The following is a 23,854-nucleotide window of genomic DNA, read 5'->3' on the forward strand; positions in this document are numbered from 1 at the left end:
AGGGATTAAAGCTTATATAGGACTATAAGGGGAGCAATGATTAAAGCTGAACCTAATATAGATCAACAAAGACAGCTCAGATTGAAGTTAATATAGGACTACTAGGAAGACCAATTAAAGCATGTGTAGGACTATAATAAGCATAGCTATTAAAGCTGATTTATAACTACAAAGAAAGCTACTTTTGAAGCAAATGAAGAACTACAAAGATACCTCGATTAAAGCTAATGTAGCCCGACTTTGACAGCTACAATTGTAATCTCTATAAGTTTGTAAATACTACTATTGAGTATATAGATGCATAAAAGAGAGTTACGATTTAAGATAATGTAGGACTACAGCTAAAGTAGAACTACAAAAAGACCTATGATTAATGCTGTAAAAACACTTTTATCTAATCTGTATTTTAAATCATGCACTAGAGGCACTCCCATAAAAAAACATACAATTAAAATATAACTATTTGAATGCAAACTATTAAAAGAAACCCACCAACAACAACTGACGAATAAAAATCTTAATAATCTTTTAAATTAACTTTTATTAAAGCTATTTACATAAATGACTTCCTAAGATCTTAAAACATTTTTATAAACACCTGACTGACAAACAAGTACCCACTATCTAAGTGAAGGTCAAGTTTCAATTATACAACGTCTTTTTTTATATCCACAACGTCTCAAACTAAATGCAAATTCAAACAGACAAATACTTGTTTATAAAAATAAAGAAAAAACAAAAAAAACATTCAAAAAAATTCTTCGAAAATCATGTTTGTTTAGCCAAATTGAAAATTTTTATCAGATTAAAACAAAAACATAAAAATTTTGAAAAAAAAGTACCTCCATATCCACTTATTACAAACAAAAATTATTTAATCGAATATTAATTAGTTATGCTTGGTTACTCGTTTAACAACGACATTTTTTTTTTAAATATCAACAAAGGTCTGTAATTTAATTCCTTAATAAATGATAATTTTTTTGTTGAAAGAAAATTCCAAAAAAAGTACTTTAAATATTGTTTAAGTTAATGAAAATTAAAAAGACAACGTAAATACTATATTAAGGCTATTCTTAGATTTTGTACGATTTTTACAAAATTATCAAAATTTTGTGTTTTATTAAAGATTTATAAAGTGAATACCCTTATTGTTTTTTTTTTCTAAGCAATGTCGTTAAAGTACAGTGATTTCATTCATCGAGTCTAGTATTACCCAACTCAGCTCTGTTTCTTTGATGTTAATGACTTTATTTGTAAAATGTAATTTGATGTTGTTAATTTGATATAAAAGCAAAACAAATGTTTTATAACAAAGAAATAAACAAATTTTAGTTTAAAATAAAACTTGTGTAGCGATTTTTCTAGTTTAAAGAATTTTTTAAAAATTATATAAAAAAAGAATATTTTTTTTTTTCATTAGCTACTTGTTGAAGCTTTTAAGACTTTAAATTAAACAAAATTTTGAGGCGGGCCATGTTAACTTAAACTTTACTAGAAATCTGGAAACTCCTCTTCATAAAGTTAATTTTCAACGTCTTGTTGAAATTTCTAATTTTACAAAGCTTTCCTTAGGCCTAATTGAATCTATGTAAAACATTTTTAAGGCGGGCCAAACAAATAATATTGGTTTTATACCTGAGGAAAACTTTTTTTTCTAAAGCTTCGTTTGTAGCTCCGTCTGTAGTTCTATCTATATAAGCCTTAAAAATAACTTTAATTTAGTCCTACAAAAGCTATAATAAAAGCTCTTTAATTGCAGCTTTCTTTGTAGTTCTATAAAAGTTTCAATAAGTTATGTTTCAATTATAATTTAGGCATACAAAAGCTTAAATAAAAGCTCTTTGTGTAGACCATTTTAAGCTTTAATTGCAGCTTTCTTTGTATGTAGTTCTATACAAGTGTCAATAGTAGCTCGCGTTGTAGTTATACATAAGCTTTAATTTAAACTTTCTTTGCATTTCTAAATAAGCTACAATTGTAGCTTTCGTTATAGTTCTATGTTACCTTTAATTGTTGCTTACTTTTGAGTCATACAAAGCTTTATTCAATGTACTGTTTGTAGTCATACAAAGTCATACAAAAGCTTTAATAAAAGCTCTTTGTGTAGACCATTTTAAGCTTTAATAGCAGCTTTTTTTGTAGTTCTATAAAAGTTTCAATAGTAGCTCTCGTTGTAGTTATACATAAGCTTTCTTTGCAGTTCTAAATAAGCTTCAATTATAACTTTCGTTATAGTTCTATGTTAGCTTTAATCGTTGCTTACTTTTGAGTCATACAAAGCTTTATTCAATGTTCTGTATGTAGTCATACATAAGCTTCCATTGTACTACTTTTCATTGTAGTCCTACATAATCTTTGAGCAAAGCTCTTTTTGTAGTACTTTAATTTATTTAATGGTAGGTATGTTAGCAGTCCCAAAAGCTTTAGTCAAAGCTTTTTTGTAGTCTCACATTAGCTTTAATCGTTCATTTCTTTGTAGTATTAAATAAGCTTTGAATCTAATAATACTTGTAGTTTTACTTAAAATTTAATCAAAGCTCTTTTTGTAATCCTCCCAAAGCTTTTATTATAGCTTTTTAGCAAAAGCTCTTTTTATAGGTCTACATTAGATAGAATATAGATCTCTTTCTAGTACTATATAAGCTGTAATCGTAGCATTCTTTGTAGTAGATAAGCTCCAATTGTAAGCTCCTCTTGTAGTTCTAGTTACACAATTAGCTCTTTTTCTAAAACTACATAAGCTTTCATCCTTTAGAACTGGAACTTAGATTAATTTTAATCTTAACTCTTTTTGTATTAAATTACTTCCCCAAAACTTAATCAAATTTAAAAAAAATCAGAAAATGTTTGCCACTACAATTGGAATAATTTAAACTTTAAGGCGCCTGTTATTTATAAAAAACTTAACTCTTTTCAATAAACATTTCAAAACCCTTGTCGGCCTTTCCCCCCTTATCAGTTTACATTTATTAAATTTATTTTTTCCAACAATGAAATATTAAACGGGTATTATATTAAATTTAACATGAAAAATTTATTTCATTTATTTACATGATTTATTGGTGACATGATCTTTAACAGATACAAATTGAAATAAATCTTATTTTGGGAATTAAAAGAAAATTGTTCTTTTTGTTAAGAACAAAAAAAAATTCTTATCAAAAAGAAATATTCTTTAGTAATTGATAGGGTATGGCCTATTAAAAAGCCCCAGAACGAAAAAACAAACCTTTTCTTTAGAACATTGTTTTGCTTTCATTCTTATAAACAAATGTGTGGATCACGCCTTAAATGTTGTAAAGTGTTGCATGCCACATATTGTTGTCTGTTTTTGATTGTTTAACACATGACTGACAGCATAAAATTATAATAGATTATCCATGACATTTGGCGGTTTGTTTTTGTACTTTTGATATTGTTTAAGGTTTTAAGAAAATATAAATAAAATCAAAATATTTAGATTTGTTATAAAAAGGGATTTTGATTTAAAAGAATTCATAGGATTTTCTATGAGATAAAGTATTTTGAAAATTTTCAAAAAAATTCTTTTTAATAGAAAGACAATTATCGAAAAAAATACTAAATATATTTTTTAAAAACTGAACTAGAACTGAACTAGAACTGAACTAGAACTGAACTAGAACTGAACTAGAACTGAACTAGAACTGAACTAGAACTGAACTAGAACTGAACTAGAACTGAACTAGAACTGAACGTAGAACTGAACTAGAACTGAACTAGAACTGAACTCGAACTAAACTCGAACTGAACTCGAACTGAACTAGAACTGAACTAGAACTGAACTAGAACTGAACTCGAACTGAACTAGAACTGAACTAGAACTGAAGTAGAACTGAACTAGAACTGAACTAGAACTGAACTCGAACTGAACTCGAACTGAACTAGAACTGAACTAGAACTGAACTAGAACTGAACTAGAACTGAACTAGAACTGAACTAGAACTGAACTAGAACTGAACTAGAACTGAACTAGAACTGAACTATAAGAACTGAACTAGAACTGAACTAGAACTGAACTAGAACTGAACTAGAACTGAACTAGAACTGAACTAGAACTGAACTAGAACTGAACTAGAACTGAACTAGAACTGAACTAGAACTGAACTAGAACTGAACTAGAACTGAACTAGAACTGAACTAGGACTGAACTAGAACTGAACTAGAACTGAACTAGAACTGAACTAGAACTTAACTAGACTGAACTAGAACTGACCTAGAACTGAACTAGACTGAACTAGAACTGAACTAGAACTGACAGACTGAACTAGAACTAGAACTGAACTAGAACTAGAACTGAACTAGAACTGAACTAGAACTGAACTAGAACTGAACTAGAACTGAACTAGAACTGAACTAGAACTGAACTAGAACTGAACTAGAACTGAACTAGAACTGAACTAGAACTGAACTAGAACTGAACTAGAACTGAACTAGAACTGAACTAGAACTGAACTAGAACTGAACTAGAACTGAACTAGAACTGAACTAGAACTGAACTAGAACTGAACTAGAACTGAACTAGAACTGAACTAGAACTGAACTAGAACTGAACTAGAACTGAACTAGAACTGAACTAGAACTGAACTAGAACTGAACTAGAACTGAACTAGAACTGAACTAGAACTGAACTAGAACTGAACTAGAACTGAACTAGAACTGAACTAGAACTGAACTAGAACTGAACTAGAACTGAACTAGAACTGAACTAGAACTGAACTAGAACTGAACTAGAACTGAACTAGAACTGAACTAGAACTGAACTAGAACTGAACTAGAACTGAACTAGAACTGAACTAGAACTGAACTAGAACTGAACTAGAACTGAACTAGAACTAGAACTGAACTAGAATTGAACTAGAACTGAACTAGAACTGAACTAGAACTGAACTAGAATTAGAACTGAACTAGAATTGAACTAGAACAGCAATAGTTTGTTCCCTTTAATACCATTCACTCTGTAGTGTACCTTTAACACATTTACGATTACTATCTTTAATTGCTGTTTAATTTGAAATTTTTATTTAATTTTGTAATAAAACTATTTTTATTGTTTTGAAAGATAAAAATCTTAAAAATAAATTTTATTAAAAATATAAATTGACTTGCATTTCCACAATGCAAATAAATACCATCGAAATCGCGCAAACAATTAAAACTATGATTTTAAAAAATTTATTTAAAGGATTTATAATTTTACATACAATTTCCTACGCCCTGGTAAGTCTTAAGGATCAAAAAAAATAAAATAACATATAATAATTAATTAATTTTAGAGCAATTTTAAATATGAACTTGTGGTCCAAGATGAGGAGTTGATTATGTCTTGTAACAATAATAATACAAAATTTCCAGACATTTATTTTGATTCCAGCAATTTAAAGTTTGAAATATTAGAAGATGGTTACATCAATTTTGTGGGCACATTAGAAATTACTAATGCATTTCCGAAAAACACAATATTAAAGGTACATTTTTATTTAAGCTGCCTTTACAATATATGGACTTCACCGTAAACAGTTTAAGGCAGATAAATGCAAAGAGCTTTCTTAATAGCTCTCTTACAAGTAAAATTGTTTAAACCAGGAGAGCAATGGGAGCTCCTTGCCTATATCTGATTCAAAGGCATTACAATTGATAATTTCTTTAAACTTTAAGATAAACCTGGATTTTTATAAAAAGGATCGGGGTTCCTGGGTTAATAGTATATACAATTTCAAACGTCCTGACCTTTGTAAAGCAATGTTTGATCCCACCGAATTATGGTATAAATTTACAAGCAGTGTACCTATCGTACAACGAAAATGTCCTCTATATAGTGGGGTAAGTTTTCATGTTTAACATCTAATTACATTACTATATACATATATGTATGTATGTATATATTTTTGATTTTAGCAACAGTTTACATTTAATACAACAGCGGATATGATATTCATTTTTCCTAGTCCTCGAATGGCTGGCGAATATAAGGGTCATTTTATATTATCTGCTCAGAATACAAACACAATTATATGTGCGGACATTTTTTTAAATATTTATAGGGTTTAAGAGAAAGAAATCTTTAAAACAGGACTTAAAGTAAATAATGAGAAATATAACACTGAATAACATTTTTCAATAAAACAATTTAAATAAAATGTTTATAAAATATTTAAAAATTACTGTATATACAATACAAATAGAAAGTTCAGAAATATGTACCATTCGAAATGGTGTAGTTCAGTTCTAGTTTAGTTCTAAATTAGTTCTAGTTCAGTTCTAGTTCAGTTCTAGTTCAGTTCTAGTTCAGTTCTAGTTCAGTTCTAGTTCAGTTCTAGTTCAGTTCTAGTTCAGTTCTAGTTCAGTTCTAGTTCAGTTCTAGTTCAGTTCTAGTTCAGTTCTAGTTCAGTTCTAGTTCAGTTCTAGTTATTTCTAGTTCAGTTGTAGTTTAGTTCTAGTTCAGTTCTAGTTCAGTTCTAGTTCAGTTCTAGTTCAGTTCTAGTTCAGTTCTAGTTCAGTTCTAGTTCAGTTCTAGTTCAGTTCTAGTTCAGTTCTAGTTCAGTTCTAGTTCAGTTCTAGTGTCAGTTCTAGTTCAGTTCTAGTCAGTTCTAGTTCAGTTCTAGTTCAGTTCTAGTTCAGTTCTAGTTCAGTTCTAGTTCAGTTCTAGTTCAGTTCTAGTTCAGTTCTAGTTCAGTTCTAGTTCAGTTCTAGTTCAGTTCTAGTTCAGTTCTAGTTCAGTTCTAGTTCAGTTCTAGTTCTAGTTCTAGTTCTAGTTCAGTTCTAGTTCAGTTCTAGTTCAGTTCTAGTTCAGTTCTAGTTCAGTTCTAGTTCAGTCTAGTTCAGTTCTGTTCTAGTTCAGTTCTAGTTCAGTTCTAGTTCAGTTCTAGTTCAGTTCTAGTTCAGTTCTAGTTCAGTTCTAGTTCAGTTCTAGTTCAGTTCTAGTTCAGTTCTAGTTCAGTTCTAGTTCAGTTCTAGTTCAGTTTCTAGTTCAGTCTAGTTCAGTTCTAGTTCAGTTCTAGTTCAGTTCTAGTTCAGTTCTAGTTCAGTTCTAGTTCAGTTCTAGTTCAGTTCTAGTTCAGTTCTAGTTCAGTTCTAGTTCAGTTCTAGTTCAGTTCTAGTTCAGTTCTAGTTCAGTTTCTAGTTCAGTTCTAGTTCAGTTCTAGTTCAGTTCTAGTTCAGTTCTAGTTCAGTTCTAGTTCAGTTCTAGTTCAGTTCTGTTTTCTAGTTTCAGTTATAGTTCAGTTCTAGTTCAGTTCTAGTTCAGTTCTAGTTCAGTTCTAGTTCAGTTCTAGTTCAGTTCTAGTTCAGTTCTAGTTCAGTTCTAGTTCAGTTCTAGTTCAGTTCTAGTTCAGTTCTAGTTCAGTTCTAGTTCAGTTCTAGTTCAGTTCTAGTTCAGTTCTAGTTCAGTTCTAGTTCAGTTCTAGTTCAGTTCTAGTTCAGTTCTAGTTCAGTTCTAGTTCAGTTCTAGTTCAGTTCTAGTTCAGTTCAGTTCTAGTTCAGTTCAGTTCTAGTTCAGTTCTAGTTCAGTTCTAGTTCAGTTCTAGTTCAGTTCTAGTTCAGTTCTAGTTCAGTTCTAGTTCAGTTCTAGTTCAGTTCTAGTTCAGTTCTAGTTCAGTTCTAGTTCAGTTCTAGTTCAGTTCTAGTTCAGTTCTAGTTCAGTTCTAGTTCAGTTCTAGTTCAGTTCTAGTTCAGTTCAGCAAGCGTGTACCAATTAATTTTATCCACCACTAATCTAAAGACGAGACTGATGGGACATTATTACTAAGAAATTTGAAACATTTTGAAAAGATGACAAAATGTCTACGATCTTTGTCACGTAATCTTAGTTTAATTCCCCTAACTGCCAAATACAGTTGTCACAATTGATCTATAGAATGTTTTTAATCTTTGTATTTCCAAAGACGTAATGGCTTAAATTTGACAAATGATTTTTAGGTAATTTTTTTACCTAATATTCTCAGGAAATCATCAACACTTTTATGTAACATTTAAATCCCTAAGGGTAGAATTTTTTTCCCTAAACCCTAATCATTAAATCTTTGGTTGTCTGTATTACATCGAAAATAATTATCATAGTTTTTTTATAAAACAAAATTTATATTAATGATTTCTTTGAAAATGTTTAAGTCAAGATTTCGCACAGTAATGACATACAAAACACAACTTTTTAAATATGACAGACAGTTGACGGTTTTTCAAATTAATATTGGAAAAAATAAAACCAAAACAAACCGTTAATGAACTGTAATCGATATATTTAGTCTCTAATATCACCAACTCTTGTCTTAGTTTTTAAACATATGTATGTATAACAGTGTGGTTTGGTCTATATTTGAGATGATGATGTTAATGGCCAGGAAATGTAAAAGAATCAATAGTTTTCTTCGTTTTTTTTTTTTTTTTAAATCAATGAACTTTGTGGTTTCTGCAAATAATATTTTTTTATAAATCTTTAGCAATAACATAAGCAAATATTGAAATTTAATCCAACTTAAGATTGTTAACTTTTTTTTTCTTTCTTTAAAATTTATGTTGTGTCAACTGATGGAAATGGCCTTTATGGAAACAGCATGATTTTTATGTTTAAGCTGGGAGTGCTTGCTGACTGTGTGTTCTTTACAAGATATGTATAAATTTATTAAGGAAATCTTTTTTGGAATTTTTGTTAAACATCAGGCTCAATTTATGTTCTTTGTTTTGAAAATTCTTGGGAGAATGTAATCAGAAGTTTTTAAAGGGTGTGGTCAAAACCTTTTTGAGAAAAATATAAGTTGTATTTAAAAAAATTTTGACAGCCGTTTTTATACATTTAAGATAATGAGTGTACTAATTGATTTCCATTTTAAAGTTTTATTTTTTAAGGGAAATCTCTCAGGTAACGCCCAGTTGTAAACACTATTATGGAAAATATTTGAAATTTTCATTAAAAACAGAAAATCAAACATTTCTATAGTCTTGACTATAGACTGATCTATAGTTTTGACTATAGACTGACCTATAGTTTTGACAATAGATTGATCTATAGTTTTGACTATAGACTGATCTATAGTCTTGACTATAGACTGATCTATAGTCTTGACTATAGACTGATCTATAGTCTTGACTATAGACTGATCTATAGTCTTGACTATAGACTGATCTATAGTCTTGACTATAGACTGATCTATAGTCTTGACTATAGACTGATCTATAGTCTTGACTATAGACTGATCTATAGTCTTGACTATAGACTGATCTATAGTCTTGACTATAGACTGATCTATAGTCTTGACTATAGACTGATCTATAGTCTTGACTATAGACTGATCTTTAGTCTTGACTATAGACTGATCTATAGTCTTGACTATAGACTAATCATAGTCTTGACTATAGACTAATCATAGTCTTGACTATAGACTGATCTATAGTCTTGACTATAGACTGACCTATAGTTTTGACAATAGATTGATCTATAGTTTTGACTATAGACTGATCTATAGTCTTGACTATAGACTGATCTATAGTCTTGACTATAGACTGATCTATAGTCTTGACTATAGACTGATCTATAGTCTTGACTATAGACTGATCTATAGTCTTGACTATAGACTGATCTATAGTCTTGACTATAGACTGATCTATAGTCTTGACTATAGACTGATCTATAGTCTTGACTATAGACTGATCTATAGTCTTGACTATAGACTGATCTATAGTCTTGACTACAGACTGATCTATAGTCTTGACTATAGACTGATCTTTAGTCTTGACTATAGACTGATCTATAGTCTTGACTATAGACTAATCATAGTCTTGACTATAGACTAATCATAGTCTTGACTATAGACTGATCTATAGTCTTGACTATAGACTGTGATCTATAGTCTTGACTATATATTGATCTATAGTCTTGACTATATATTGATCTATAGTCTTGACTATAGACTGATCTATAGTCTTGACTATAGACTGATCTATAGTCTTGACTATAGACTGATCTATAGTCTTCACTATAGACAGATCTATAGTCTTGACTATAGACTGATCTATAGTCTTGACTATAGACTGTGATCTATAGTCTTGACTATATATTGATCTATAGTCTTGACTATAGACTGATCTATAGTCTTGACTATAGACTAATCATAGTCTTGACTATAGACTGATCTGTAGTTTTGACGATAGACTGATCTATAGTATTGACTATAGACTTATCTATAGTTTTGACTATAGACTGATCTATAGTCTTGACTATAGACTGATCTATAGTCTTGACTATAGACTGATCTATAGTCTTGACTATAGACTGATCTATAGTCTTGACTATAGACTGATCTATAGTCTTGACTATAGACTGATCTATAGTCTTGACTATAGACTGATCTTTAGTCTTGACTATAGACTGATCTATAGTCTTGACTATAGACTAATCATAGTCTTGACTATAGACTGTGATCTATAGTCTTGACTATATATTGATCTATAGTCTTGACTATAGACTGATCTATAGTCTTGACTATAGACTAATCATAGTCTTGACTATAGACTGATCTGTAGTTTTGACGATAGACTGATCTATAGTATTGACTATAGACTTATCTATAGTTTTGACTATAGACTGATCTATAGTCTTGACAATAGATTGATCTAAAGTCTTGACTATAGACTGATCTATAGTCTGGACTATAGACTGATCTATAGTCTGGACTATAGACTGATCTATAGTCTTGACTAAAGACTGATCTATAGTCTTGACAATAGACTGATCTATAGTCTTGACTATAGACTGATCCATAGCCTTGACTACAGACTGTTCTATGGTCTTGAATATAGACTGATTTATAGTATTGACTATATGTTGATATACAGTCTTTACTATAGACCGGTCTATAGTCTTAACTATAAACTGATCTATAGTCTGGACTATAGACTGATCTACTTATAACGAAATTTATTATTTAACTTCAGTGTCTCAACAATTTAAACATTTTCATAAAAATTTTTTTAAAACTGAATTAAACGAACTTGTGCCGCAAAAATTTCATAATACCCCTACACAATTTAAAAAAAAGACCAAAAAATACCGCACAATTTCAATTTTATTATTTTTTTTCAAATTTGACACAATTACACGCTGTTATATATGACACTTTTGATTAATATTATTGAAGATGATTTTGAATTTTTTTGACGCACTTGTCAAAATTAAAATTAAGTTTTTTAGCAATTCATCATTAAGAAAGAAATGGAAAGAGAAAGAGAAAAAACTAAAATTAGGTGAACAACATAAATTAAGTGGTGTCATTATTTCAACATTTCAAAAGATTTTAAAGATTGAAAAAATACATTTTGGTTATTTTTTTAATGGACAATAAATAAAAGTAAAATATTTTTAAAGATTTTGATTAAAAAGATATTTTACAGCTGCATTTTTTAAAACGGTATATCATCATATCATTTTAAAATTTATTTTTAACTTAAGATCATGTAACAGTATCTAAATCAGGTACCAATGGGATTTTTGTCCTTTTTAAGGAATTTTCTAACATTCTTGTAATCATTATAAAGATTTTAGTTACAATTGTTTTTGCCTTTTGAACTACAAAAAAGAAATGTTTATGATCATTTCTCTGATCCTAAGACAAAAATCAAGTGTTTTTTTCTATTACAGGTAGAAATTCTAAGCCTTCAGTAGCTATTGTTTCCTATGTAGAAAATCTATTATTTCTTTTGGGCATTTAATAGGGTGTAAAGTCATAAAAAAATTTGAAGATTAAAATTCCTCTCACATTCACACGTAGATGAGAGATTTATTTGAGGGATTAAGGTGCTATAAAAAATAGTTTAACAAACAAACAAACTAATGATCTAAAGATCAATATAAAATGGAAAATTTTCGTTTATGGGAGTGAGAAATATGGCTAAAAGTAGGATTTAATTAAATCCTTTTGTGGTAATGGAAGAAAAATCTTTAAAATTCTTATTAATTGAAAAATGAGGATACGATATTTTCAGAGCTATTGGATATAATCAATCATTTGAAAGATCATCAAATTTACGTCTTAATATGTGGGTAGAATTTAAATAAATCCTTGTGAGAAATATAAATTTCTGAATTTCATTTTAATTGAGATATAAAGGAAAATCCTTTAAACAAATTGGAACTAATCAATCATTTGAAAGATTATCAAATAAAAATAACCAAAATCTTTACAAAATTGTCTTCTGTTACTTGGTTATTAGAATTTTTAGTGTTTTGCCTAATTACTATCGACAATAATTTTTTGAAGACCCCAAATATCATTGTAATTTTTACTTTCCGGAAAACGAAAACGGTCTAAAAGGATTCTTTAAAAAATCATTCAAATGTCTCGGGAGTCACTTCATTTTACACGAAAATAGATTCGAATTGCATGAATAGCCAGAGTTTCGAACATGCTCATAGTTCCGGAGATTTGATATATATATTTTGAAGCTAATCGGCTATTTACTCTAGAGAATAAAGGAACCTATCGGTGATTGTGGGATATCCAACTCTGTTGGTTCACTGGAGCATTGTCTACGGATATAACAAAGGAATGTTTTATTCCAAAATTAAGTAACTTGTTCCCAATATCGTTTTACTTTTGATCAAACTATGTATATATGTACATATATTCTTCACCTTTATAAATAGAGGAGTCGATTAACCTATGCCCTTTGTCTCTCGCTATACATATATGTATGTCTATTAAAACAAATTTTCTAAAGATCCCAAATATAATCGGAATCTAAATCTATCGAAGGAATTCGAGAATCGAAAACAGTCATTAATAACGGATATATGGCGAAAAAATACGATTTTTTTTTCTGCAAGCTGAACTATAGTCGAGACTACAGAATGAACTAGACTCGAGACTATAGATAGAACAACATTCAACACTATAGACTAAACCGCATATCGTGAATGCAGATACTATAGACAGAATTATACACGGGCCTAAAGACTGAACTATAGGCGAGAGTATACATCCAAATATATACTAAACTGTTAACTGAACTATATTCGAGACTATAGACAATTGTCGGGACTATATAAGTCGACGTAATTACAAATGAAACTATAACAATAATCAGGATAATAGATTAAACTATAATCCAGACAATAGACTGATCTATAAATGGCATTTTAGACCAAATTATAGACTGAACTACTGTCGAGGTTACAGACTGAACTATAATAAAGACTATAGACTAAACTAGACATAAGACTGTTATAGACTGAACAACAACACTTACAGCAGGCTTAACCATGGTCAAGACTACAAACTGAACTAGACTCAAGACTATAAATTGAACAACATTCGAAACTATAGACTGTACCGCTTATCGTGACTACAGACTGAACTATAGTCGATACTATAGGCAGAATTACACCCGGATCTATAGACTAAACTATAGACGAGAGTATACATCGAACTATACACTAAACTGTAAACTGAACTAAATTCGATACTATAGACAATTGTCGGGACTGTATAAGTAGACGTAATTACAATTGAAACTATAACAATAATCAGCTAAATAGATTAAAAACAATCCAGAAAATGGACTGATTTATAAACGGGATTTTAGACCAAACTATAGACTGAACTAATGCCAAGACTACAGAGTGAACTATAATATAGACTATAGACTAAACTAGACTCGAGACTATTATAGACTGAACAACATAGACTAAAATATAGTCGAGATTATTGATTAGCCATATAAATAGGGCTTCCGAATAAGTGTTGTCCGTCCGTCTGTATACTTAAGAATTCAGACATTTTCGGGATCCAAACCTTTAATATTTCTTTCGAGATTTTTGCTATTCAAAATCGATCACAATCGATGTCGTATAGTTGTATTTCATAAAAAGTTTTCAAACTTAATTTTTTGAATACAACCATACAACACCGATTGTGAATTCGACAAATATTTTTAATTACACTATGGTGAAGGGTACCTTAGGCAGAACCTAATATATCAATCCAATTTCTTTAGCTCTCTATTATTTGCTATTATTACCCAAGAGATCAAACATATGTAGTTTATTGATTAGCCATATAAATAGGGCTTCCGAATAAGTGTTGTCCGTCCGTCTGTATACTTAAGAATTCTGACATTTTCGGAATCCAAACCTTTAATATTTCTTTCGAGATTTTTGCTATTTAAAATCGATCACAATCGATGTCGTATAGTTGTATGTCATAAAAATTTTTCAAACTTAATTTTTTGAATACAACCATACAACACCGATTGTGAATTCGACAAATATTTTTAATTACACTATGGTGAAGGGTACCTAATAAAAGGCTGAACCTAATATATCAATCCAATTTCTTTAGCTGTCTATTATTTGCTATTATTACCCAAGAGATCTAACATATGTAGTTTGATTATTGGTCAGGCCAAAAAAAAATCTTCTCTAATTCATTAGTAGGTTTTTATGTCATAAATGCTATATACATATACATAAAAGTTTAAGACCCTAGGGTAAATTTTATTTATTAGCCATGAATAACAATAACTGCATGTTTTTTTTTTTTTTGCTCTAGAAACTATTATAAATCTAACAACTAAGTTTTCTTTAAAACCTACATTAATTTTATAAAACTTTGTGTTTTTTTATGCAAAACCTTTGACTTTTATATGTGTAAACATTATTTACGCCTTAAGGCTGTTATACAAACAAATGTGGTAGAAAGAAAATCCTTTTAAGCCTTATAAATTTATTTTTTTTTTATTTGTATGGTTATGTTTAATATGCAAGTTTTCTAGGTTAAATTCTATTTTCGATTTATATTTATGATTTTGTTTAAAATTCTATTTAATGTCACAGTTTTCAATTAATGTTGAAACAACATAACTACAAATATGAAACAAGTTAAATTTTAAATACTATTTTGCTAGTTTTAGTACGTCTAACTAGAAAGAAATGTTTATAAAAACAAAACAGAAAAACAAAAATATTGAAGGTAAACCACATTTTTTTCTATGTTTCGTACGTATTTGTTTGGCTAAATCAAGAATGAATATTTACAATTCTGTTTATATGATCTGTGGCCATAATGCACATTATTTTTTCAGGGTAATAACAACATAGATATTTTACAATAACAAAATGAAAACAAAAAAACAGTTTTGAATACAAAACTGTACTATTATTTATATAATTTTTGTTGGGTTGTTAGCTAGAGGTGGTTGTTTTTTTGGTTCGCAAAGGTTCAGCCGTGTAGTTTAAGCATGAATGGTTTAAGCCAAGTTTTTTTTTCTGGTTGTTTTATACAAGAATGTCAGGCATACCTTTACTATAAAAAAAAAACGAACAAAATAAAACGTTTAAATATTGACTGTTATGAATATGAAATTAAAAGAAAACCTGAAAAACATAAACTCAACGCCAGTTTTTTTTACTCTATATAAATTTATAAATGGTTTATTTGTTATTTTCCCAAACAGCTGCAGATTTGAAATTGGAAAAATTTCGCTTTATTTTTCCTTTTAGTTCATATAGGAAATATGCCAAACGATATAATAATGCAATTGTTTCAAATGATTTTGTTTTTCTTATATGAATTTCCTGGTGTCACTAAGTAAAGGTGTGTTTTGGGAAATTTAAAAAAAATAAATAAAATTGTTGAAGTTTAACTAAACTTTTTAAATAATTCCTTTGAAAGCTATTTTTAGTGTACAAATATTATTTGCAGTATTTCTGTTAAACTTAGTTTAACTAACTGTTAAATTAAACTTAGGTTTAAATAAATATGTCACAAAAAGTCGAAACTATGGACTAAACTATAGTCGAGAATATAAACTGACCTAGAGTCGAGACAATAGACTGAACTATAATCGAAACTTCAGACTGACCTGTAGTCGAGACTACAAGCAAAACTATTGACTCGGCAATAGAGCGAACTATAGTCGAACTATAGTGTAGGTTTTAAACTGAACTATATTCGAGGCTGTAGACTATAGTCGGGACTATATAGTCGATACTGTAGTCTAAATTAAAATCGAACCTACAGAATGAAATATAGACCGAGACTATAGTCCGAACTATATCGAGACTATAGTCCGAACTATAGTGCAGAGGTTAAACTGAACTATATTCTAGACTATAGACTATAGTCGAGACTATATAGTCGACATGTAATCTAAATTAAAATCGAACCTGCAGACTGAAATATAGACTGAGACCATAGTCCGAACTATATCGGGACTATAGTCCGAACTATAGTGTAGACGTTAAACTGAACTATATTCAAGACTATAGACTATAGCCGAGAGTATATATTCGACATGTAGTCTAAATTATAATTGAACTATAGTGGAGACTATAAACTAACCTATAGTCTAGACTACAGTTTGAACTATAATCAAGACTATAGACTGAACTATAGTCGAAACTATAGCTTATAATAGAAACTATATATAATAGAAACTTATATACTTTTTCAGGTTCGTAAATTAAACTGTAATCGTGACAATAGATTGAAATATAGATTGAACCATAGTGAAGACTACAGAACTATAATCAAGACTAAAAACTACAAACAAGAATATATGTAGACTGAATTAGACACGAAACTATAGACTAAACAACATGCGAGACTATAGACTAAGCTGAAGTCGAGACTACAGACTAAACTATAGTCGATGCTATAAACAGAACCATAATCGAGACTACAGACTGAAATATTGTGGAAACTATAAACGGAAAAAATGGCTTTATACAATAGTCTCGAATATCAATATATTATAACTATAATCGAGATAATAGTCCGAACTATAATCAAGAATATAAACTGAACTATATACTGAACAACTTTCGAGAATATAGACTACACTTTAGTCAAGACGAAATACTCAAATATATCAAATACTATAGACTGTCATTAAGACTTTTGATTGAACTAGAACTACATAATAAACTACATATAATCCAGACTATATATTATCATCAAGACTCAACTGTAATAAAAATTAGAGACCAAACTTTAGTCGAGACTTACACTAAACCATAGTCAAGACTAAAAACTAAACTATAGCCAAAACAAGCGGACTATAGTATAGGCTATAAACTGAAGTAAATTCGAGATTATGGTCAATAATCGGGACTATATAGTAAACACTATAAACAGAATTATAATCAAAACTATAGACCGTAGTCTTAACTATAGTTTAGACAATAGACTAAACTAGAGTCAAGACTATAGAGTGAATTAGAGTCGGCTTAATTTTGTTGTGTTTTAAAGAACTTCTTTATTAAAATTCTTCCCTCAAAATTTCTTTCAGTATAACTGCTCTAAACTTAAAAGCTTTTTATCTTCTAAATAAAGAACGCTTTTCTTTAACAAAAAAAAAACACACACATAAACAATACGTTGTTAATTCTCAAATAGCGTTTCTAAATTATACTTATTAAAATTTCAAATTGAATTTATTAATAAAAATGTTTAACACAAAAAAAATGTACCTATAAAATGATAAACACAAATTTTTCCCATTTGTTTGAAATCTAACCGAACCTAATGGACCAAAAGAAAACAACTCACAGAAAATTAATAATAAATAGAAATCATCTAACTAATCTTTTTTAAAAATAGTTGTTAAATCACAAGATGAAAGGCACAACTAAAAAAAGAATTCTTTCTCAAGAACACCTGTAAACTGACCACATACCCAAATGCTTCCATTTATAACTTAAGGCAGTTAGTTATATGTTTCTTTAGACTATTATTGTATTTTATTTTATTATGTATGATTTTAAAGTTAATTTAGTATTAATTCTAAAAGAGATTTTCATCAATTCTGTTTTTATTGGACTTTCTATTTTTTCAGTTTACGTTTTTTTTGTGGTTTTATTTAAAAATCATTTGAAAATATGTTGTAATCTTTACTGTTTTCTTGTATAATCATTTATTTTAAAACATTAAATTACTTTTCCTGTCAATGATTTTCTATTTAAAGCTTGTAAATGCCCTTAATTTGTTAGTTAAACGATTTGTTTTTTTTTTTTTTTTTGTCAAGAGGATTTGTTTAAAAAAAGTTGTAATAAATGGGGTTTTGGTAATGGTAATACTTAATTTAAATCCAATTTAAATCACAGTTCATTTAAATAAATACTTAAATTAATTCAAAAAAGTTTTTATAATAAAAAAAGTAAATAAATTTGGTACACCAATTTCAAACGCCTATAAGTATGCCTTCAGTTAAGTTGTTTTGCTAACCAAACTGGCGCCTTTGATTAATGCAATAAAGATTGTTTGCTTAAAGAACTATAGACGAGATGTACTATAGACTGTTCTATAGTCCAGACTATAGACTGGTCTGTAGCGTAGACTATATTAATCTGTAGATCAGACTGATCTATTGCGTAGACTATAGACTGATCTATTGTGTAGACTATAGCCTGATCTATAGTCCAGACTATAGACTGATCTATAGTCCAGACTATAGACTGATTTATAGTCTAGACTATAGACTGATCTGTAGTCCAGACTTTAGACTGGTCTATAGTCCAGACTATAGACTGGTCTATAGTCCAGACTATAGACTGGTCTGTAGTCCAGACTATAAACTGATCTATAGTCCAGACTATAGACTGATCTATAGTCCAGACTATAGACTGATCTATAGTCCAGACTATAGACTGATCTATAGTCCAGACTATAGACTGATCTATAGTCCAGACTATAGACTGATCTATAGTCCAGACTACAGACTGATCTATGGTCCGCACTATATACTGATCTATGGTCCGCACTATATACTGATCTATAGTCCAGACTAAAGACTGATCTATAGTCCACACTATAGACTGATCTATAGTCCAGACTATAGACTGATCTATAGTCCAGACTGTAGACTGATCTATAGTCCATACTATAGACTGATCTATAGTCCAGTCTACAGACTGATCTATACTCCAGACTACAGATTGATCTATAGTCTAAACTATAGGCTGATCTATGGTCCGGACTATAGTCTGATCCAGTGTCCAGACTACAGACTGATCTATAGTCCCGACTATAGACTGATCTATAGTCCAGACTATAGACTGATCTATGGTCCGCACTATTTACTGATCTATAGTCCAGACTAAAGACTGATCTATAGTCCACACTATAGACTGATCAAGATTATAGACTGGTCTATAGTCGAGACTATAGACTGAACCATCGTTGAACTATAGACTGAACCAGGCTATAGACTGATCTGTAGTCCAGACTATAGACTGACCTGTAGTTCAAATTGATCTATAGAGTTAGACTGATCTATAGTGTAGACTATAGACTGATCTACAGTGTAGACTCTGGACTGATCTATAGTCCACACTATAGAGTGATCTATAGTCCAGACTATAGACATATTTATAGTCTAGACTATAGACTGATCTATAGTCCAGACTATAGACTGATCTATAGTCCAGACTATAGACTGGTCTATAGTCCAGACTATAGACTGATCTGTAGTCTAGACTATAGACTGATCTATAGTTCAGACTATAAACTGATTTATATGATCCATAGTCCAAACTATAGACTGATCTATAGTCTAGACTGTAGACTGATCCAGACTGATCTATAGTCCTGACTATTGACTTATCTATAGTCCTGACTATAGACTTATCTATAGTCCAGACTATAGACTGATTTATAGTCTAGACTATAGACCAGAGTAGCTCAATATTGCCATTACATAGCACGCGTGATAGGGTAAGAAAATTCTGCTGACGCTAAGTTGGTACACATACACTATAGGTTTAATTCTTCTTCTTTTTATAATGAGCAATATCAGTTGGTTTTCTCTCAACTTGAAAAACAAAATCAAATCAGTTGCTGATCAGCACTTGTCGAAGCGAGGTCTGTGCGCGACGTTTTTAAAATACACACAGAAATACAACAACAAAATTTTGAGAAAGACGAATTAATGTAGGAGAACATGAGAGAACAGTTGACAGTTTTTTATATATAGACTTTGATATACGCTGGCTGTCAAAATCCGTAATAAATATTTGACAGTTAGCATATACTTTATAGTTTGTAGTCATTTTATTCGTATACTTTTATTTTGAATTGAATTCTGTTCTCTGCTGCTTTACCAACACAAATAAAATTATGGTAATCTATGGTGGTATGTGTTTGAGCAACACTGCTATAGACTGATCTATAGTCCAGACTATACACTGATCTATAACTCAGACTATAGGACTTATCTATAGTCCTGACTATAGACTGATCTATAGTCCAGACTATAGACTGATTTATAGTCTAGACTATAGACTGATCTGTAGTCCAGACTTTAGACTGGTCTATAGTCCAGACTTTAGACTGGTCTATAGTCCAGACTATAGACTGGTCTATAGTCCAGACTATAGACTGCTAACGTTTTCAATTTATGCAATAAACCTGGATTTTATATAATATTTTATAGGTATTTCTTTAAAAGGTCAAATTTCAAGAATTTTCAAATAATTGTTTTTCTTTCGATCCTTAAAAGTTATTGAGGTTAAATTCTCTTAAAAAATTATTGTCTAATCATTGTAGAATTTAATGTATTTCAATTGAATTTTTAACAGAAAACAAACTTGGCATTAAATCGTCTACAAAAAAAGAAAGAAAACAAATTAAAAAGTAATAAAACTATAAGCAAATGTTGCACATGAAAGAACAAATGACTGATTTAATGATGTCTGTCTGGTTTATAGTATGTCTAGCTGACAGACAGACTAATGGCCAATAACGAACGAGTCTTAAATAAATGACAATACAATAATTTTAGTCTCAGTTTAAGACAAGTATTTAGTTTATAACGGAATTGGAGAAGAAAAAAAAACGTTAATACAATGGCAAACGATTTATTATTTTCAACAACAAATACACTTCAAAAGAAAAGTTTTACGATAACAGGGGGGTTTTCAAAATAAACAATAATATTAAATTTTGTATGGAAAACTTTTAAGCTTAGCACCCTGTTTGGAATACTATTCAAAATTATGTATGTGACCACCTCATAATTGTTAAAGAACCATATCAAGATTTCTTCAACTCGTAGCAATTTGTCAGCAATACCAATGTTATGAAACTCACGCATGCATGTGAATCAATTGCTAGCAATTGCATTTAACTGGTCTCAGAGGAGTAGTGAAGTGGTGGGTAATAAAGTAACAAACAAACAACTGAGACATAAAATCAAAATGTTTCTTTCTACTTAGTTTTGCATGACTTGGCATTTGTTTAAAGAACCGTAAGAATTTATTTGGTTTTTGTTATTATTGTTCGTTTTTAAAGTTTAATAAATTTTGTATTTGAGAAAATTAAAAAAAAAAATTAAGAAATAAACATGATGTTATGATTGCATGTTTAGGATGATGGCATTGTTTTCAATATACTTACTTAAGTATATTATGAGAACTCCCATCAGATAATGTTGGGTGTTTAACAGAATTGAAATTGTTTATATGATTGAAGTGGGCGTTAAAAGTATATAGACAATGTTAAGTAATAGATACAACGTTTTTGATCTTTTCTAGAAGAGTTCTAGATTAAAATTTGAAATCATTTAATGGGTTTAAACTTTCGTTAATGATAAGCTTAATTGCTTCAGAACTTAACATTAAGTATAACAGTATATGTTCAGATGATCGTTTATGATCGCCTCTAATGTACTGTGGGGGCTGAATGCGATCATATACAAATACTATGCTATTCTAACTAATTAGTCGTGTTCTAACACCAATATTGTCAACAATAGTTCAATCTGTAATCTTGACTATGGTTTAGCCTATAGTCTGGACTATATATCAATCTATAAACTCATATTTCATTATATAGTCTTGACTATAATTCAGTTTGTAATCTCTATTATAGTTCAGTCTATAGTCTTGACAATAGTTCGGTCTATACTTTCGACGATACTTTAATCTATAATCTCGACTATATTTTAATCTATATTCTCGTCTATAGTTCAGTCATAGTCTCGACCATAGTTCAGATTTCAGTCTATAGTCATGACTACTGTTCGGTTTATGGTCTTGACTACAATTCAATCGACAGTATCAACAATAGCGCAGGCTGTAGTCTCGACTATAGTTCAGTCTATAGTATCCGCTATTCAGTACAGATTATAGAGTCGACTTAATTCAGTCTATAGTCACGACTTGTTCAGTCTATGGTCTTGAACTATAATTAATTGAAATATAATTTATAGTCTCGACTTCAATTTATAGTCCTGACTATATTCTCGACAATAGTTCAGTCGATAGTCTCGACCATAGTTCAGTCGATAGTCTCGACCATAGTTCAGTCGATAGTCTCGACCATAGTTCAGTTAATAGTCTCGACTACAGACCAACTTAAGTCAACAGTCTTCGTTTAGTTTATAGTCCCAACCATAGTTTAGCGTCAACTGTATTTAAGTGAGTAATCTCGGCTATAGTTCAGTACATAGTCTTGATAAGTTGAACTATAGATCTGTGAAAATTTTCGATAATAGTTCAGGTAATAAATTGTTATAAAGTAGACCTGCGGGTTATTCACAGTCAAGACAAAAGTTTAGCTACGATCATTCAGCTTAGATGATCTGGCAAAACGATGAAAAGACGATTAGTATTCGTGCTCTGCAGCAATGCTTAGCGTAGTTTAAATTCAAACTAAACTCGTAAATGTTCACCCATTTCGAAGATCTGTTGAGAATATATTCTTATGTAATTTCTCTGAGTCACCTGAAGATTGTGAGAAAATCTTTCAGTTACCCCCTGACTTTTATTAAATACTGTACATTAAATTATATAATATGGTAACTCACTACCATGTACTAAAAGTAACCAAAACTTTTGAAGTTTATATTTGAAATTAGTAAAAAAAAAGTCAAAAAGAAATTTCATAAAATTTTACATTAAAAATTTTAAAGTTTTCTTAAAAAAATAGTAAAAAAAATTTAAATAAAAATCATCAAAAAAATTTCAAAATCATAATGCATTTTTGGCCTTTTAAGAAATCAGAAGCAGATATCGTTGCCAAAGAAACTAAAAATGGTAAATATAGGATTTAAATTTATTCTTAAGCTTTCCAGTGATATATAAATCTTTTCTTTACATTTAGAGGAGCCTGCGGCAAATAAATTTTCACAATTTTATGTTTTTAGTCAACAATTCAATGAGTTCATTAATAATAATATGCCTGTAGGCTTTCAGCAAAAGCTAGAACAAACTAAACCCTATATAATGGCCAGTTTTATAGCTTGGCCTATATTTTGGTTATACCGAGGGCTGGAATGGAGTAGTCATAGACAAAATGCCAGATTACCCATGTATATACAAAAGGTAAGTATTTAATTCCAATATTTCCGGTCTCTGGGTCTCGGATTTATATTAAATAACGATGTTCACATGTTGGGACCTCGTAGCCGATAATTTAAATTTTCGTCCTATATATTAAATCAAGAAGTAATGAAATCTGTTTATCATAAACCCGATTTCATCGGGAAGTAATTTTCGTTTATATTCTTTCGGATAAATGATCAAAAGTATTTCAGAATTTCTTTAAATTTCTTATCTAATTTCAGACCTATTTGCAGGCCAAATTTATGCAATTTTCCATAATAATGTTTGGCTTAACAGTGGCTTCTCTAATGGAGAATAGTAGAACGGAAATTGTGGAAAATACCTCCAATCAAATTAAACGTTAAGAAAATCAAAATCAGATAAAATTCTTTAAAAATTTTCGATCTAAAAAATACTCAAAATTAAAAAGAAGAGAAGAAAAACACTCTCAATAAAAAATATTTTAAAAAATATATACATTTGACAACTCTATAACAAATAAATTACGTTATTTTTATAAAA

At 29.8% G+C, this 23,854-nt stretch overlaps 3 protein-coding genes across 6 annotated transcripts in view; 2 read left to right on the top strand and 1 right to left on the bottom strand.

The window, feature by feature from the left end:
* Window positions 1–23,854, bottom strand: part of LOC119606763 — a 105,741-nt gene that overhangs the window by 33,562 nt on the left and 48,325 nt on the right. The gene's annotated exons all lie outside the window — the stretch shown is intronic.
* LOC119606765 lies at window positions 5,116–6,156 on the top strand. The gene is made up of 4 exons (XM_037960347.1): window positions 5,116–5,241; window positions 5,298–5,489; window positions 5,680–5,844; window positions 5,920–6,156. Exons 1-4 carry the CDS (start codon window positions 5,140–5,142, stop codon window positions 6,070–6,072), a joined length of 612 nt encoding a protein of 203 aa, XP_037816275.1. The 5' UTR covers window positions 5,116–5,139; the 3' UTR covers window positions 6,073–6,156.
* On the top strand, window positions 22,856–23,840 carry LOC119606766. The gene is made up of 3 exons (XM_037960349.1): window positions 22,856–23,044; window positions 23,112–23,332; window positions 23,575–23,840. Exons 1-3 carry the CDS (start codon window positions 22,984–22,986, stop codon window positions 23,695–23,697), a joined length of 405 nt encoding a protein of 134 aa, XP_037816277.1. The 5' UTR covers window positions 22,856–22,983; the 3' UTR covers window positions 23,698–23,840.

The sequence above is a fragment of the Lucilia sericata genome, unplaced genomic scaffold (assembly GCF_015586225.1).
Source record: "Lucilia sericata isolate MDLA Ls3-8-SP2 unplaced genomic scaffold, ASM1558622v1 Contig000620F_arrow, whole genome shotgun sequence".
NCBI classification, from domain to species: Eukaryota; Metazoa; Arthropoda; class Insecta; order Diptera; family Calliphoridae; genus Lucilia; species Lucilia sericata.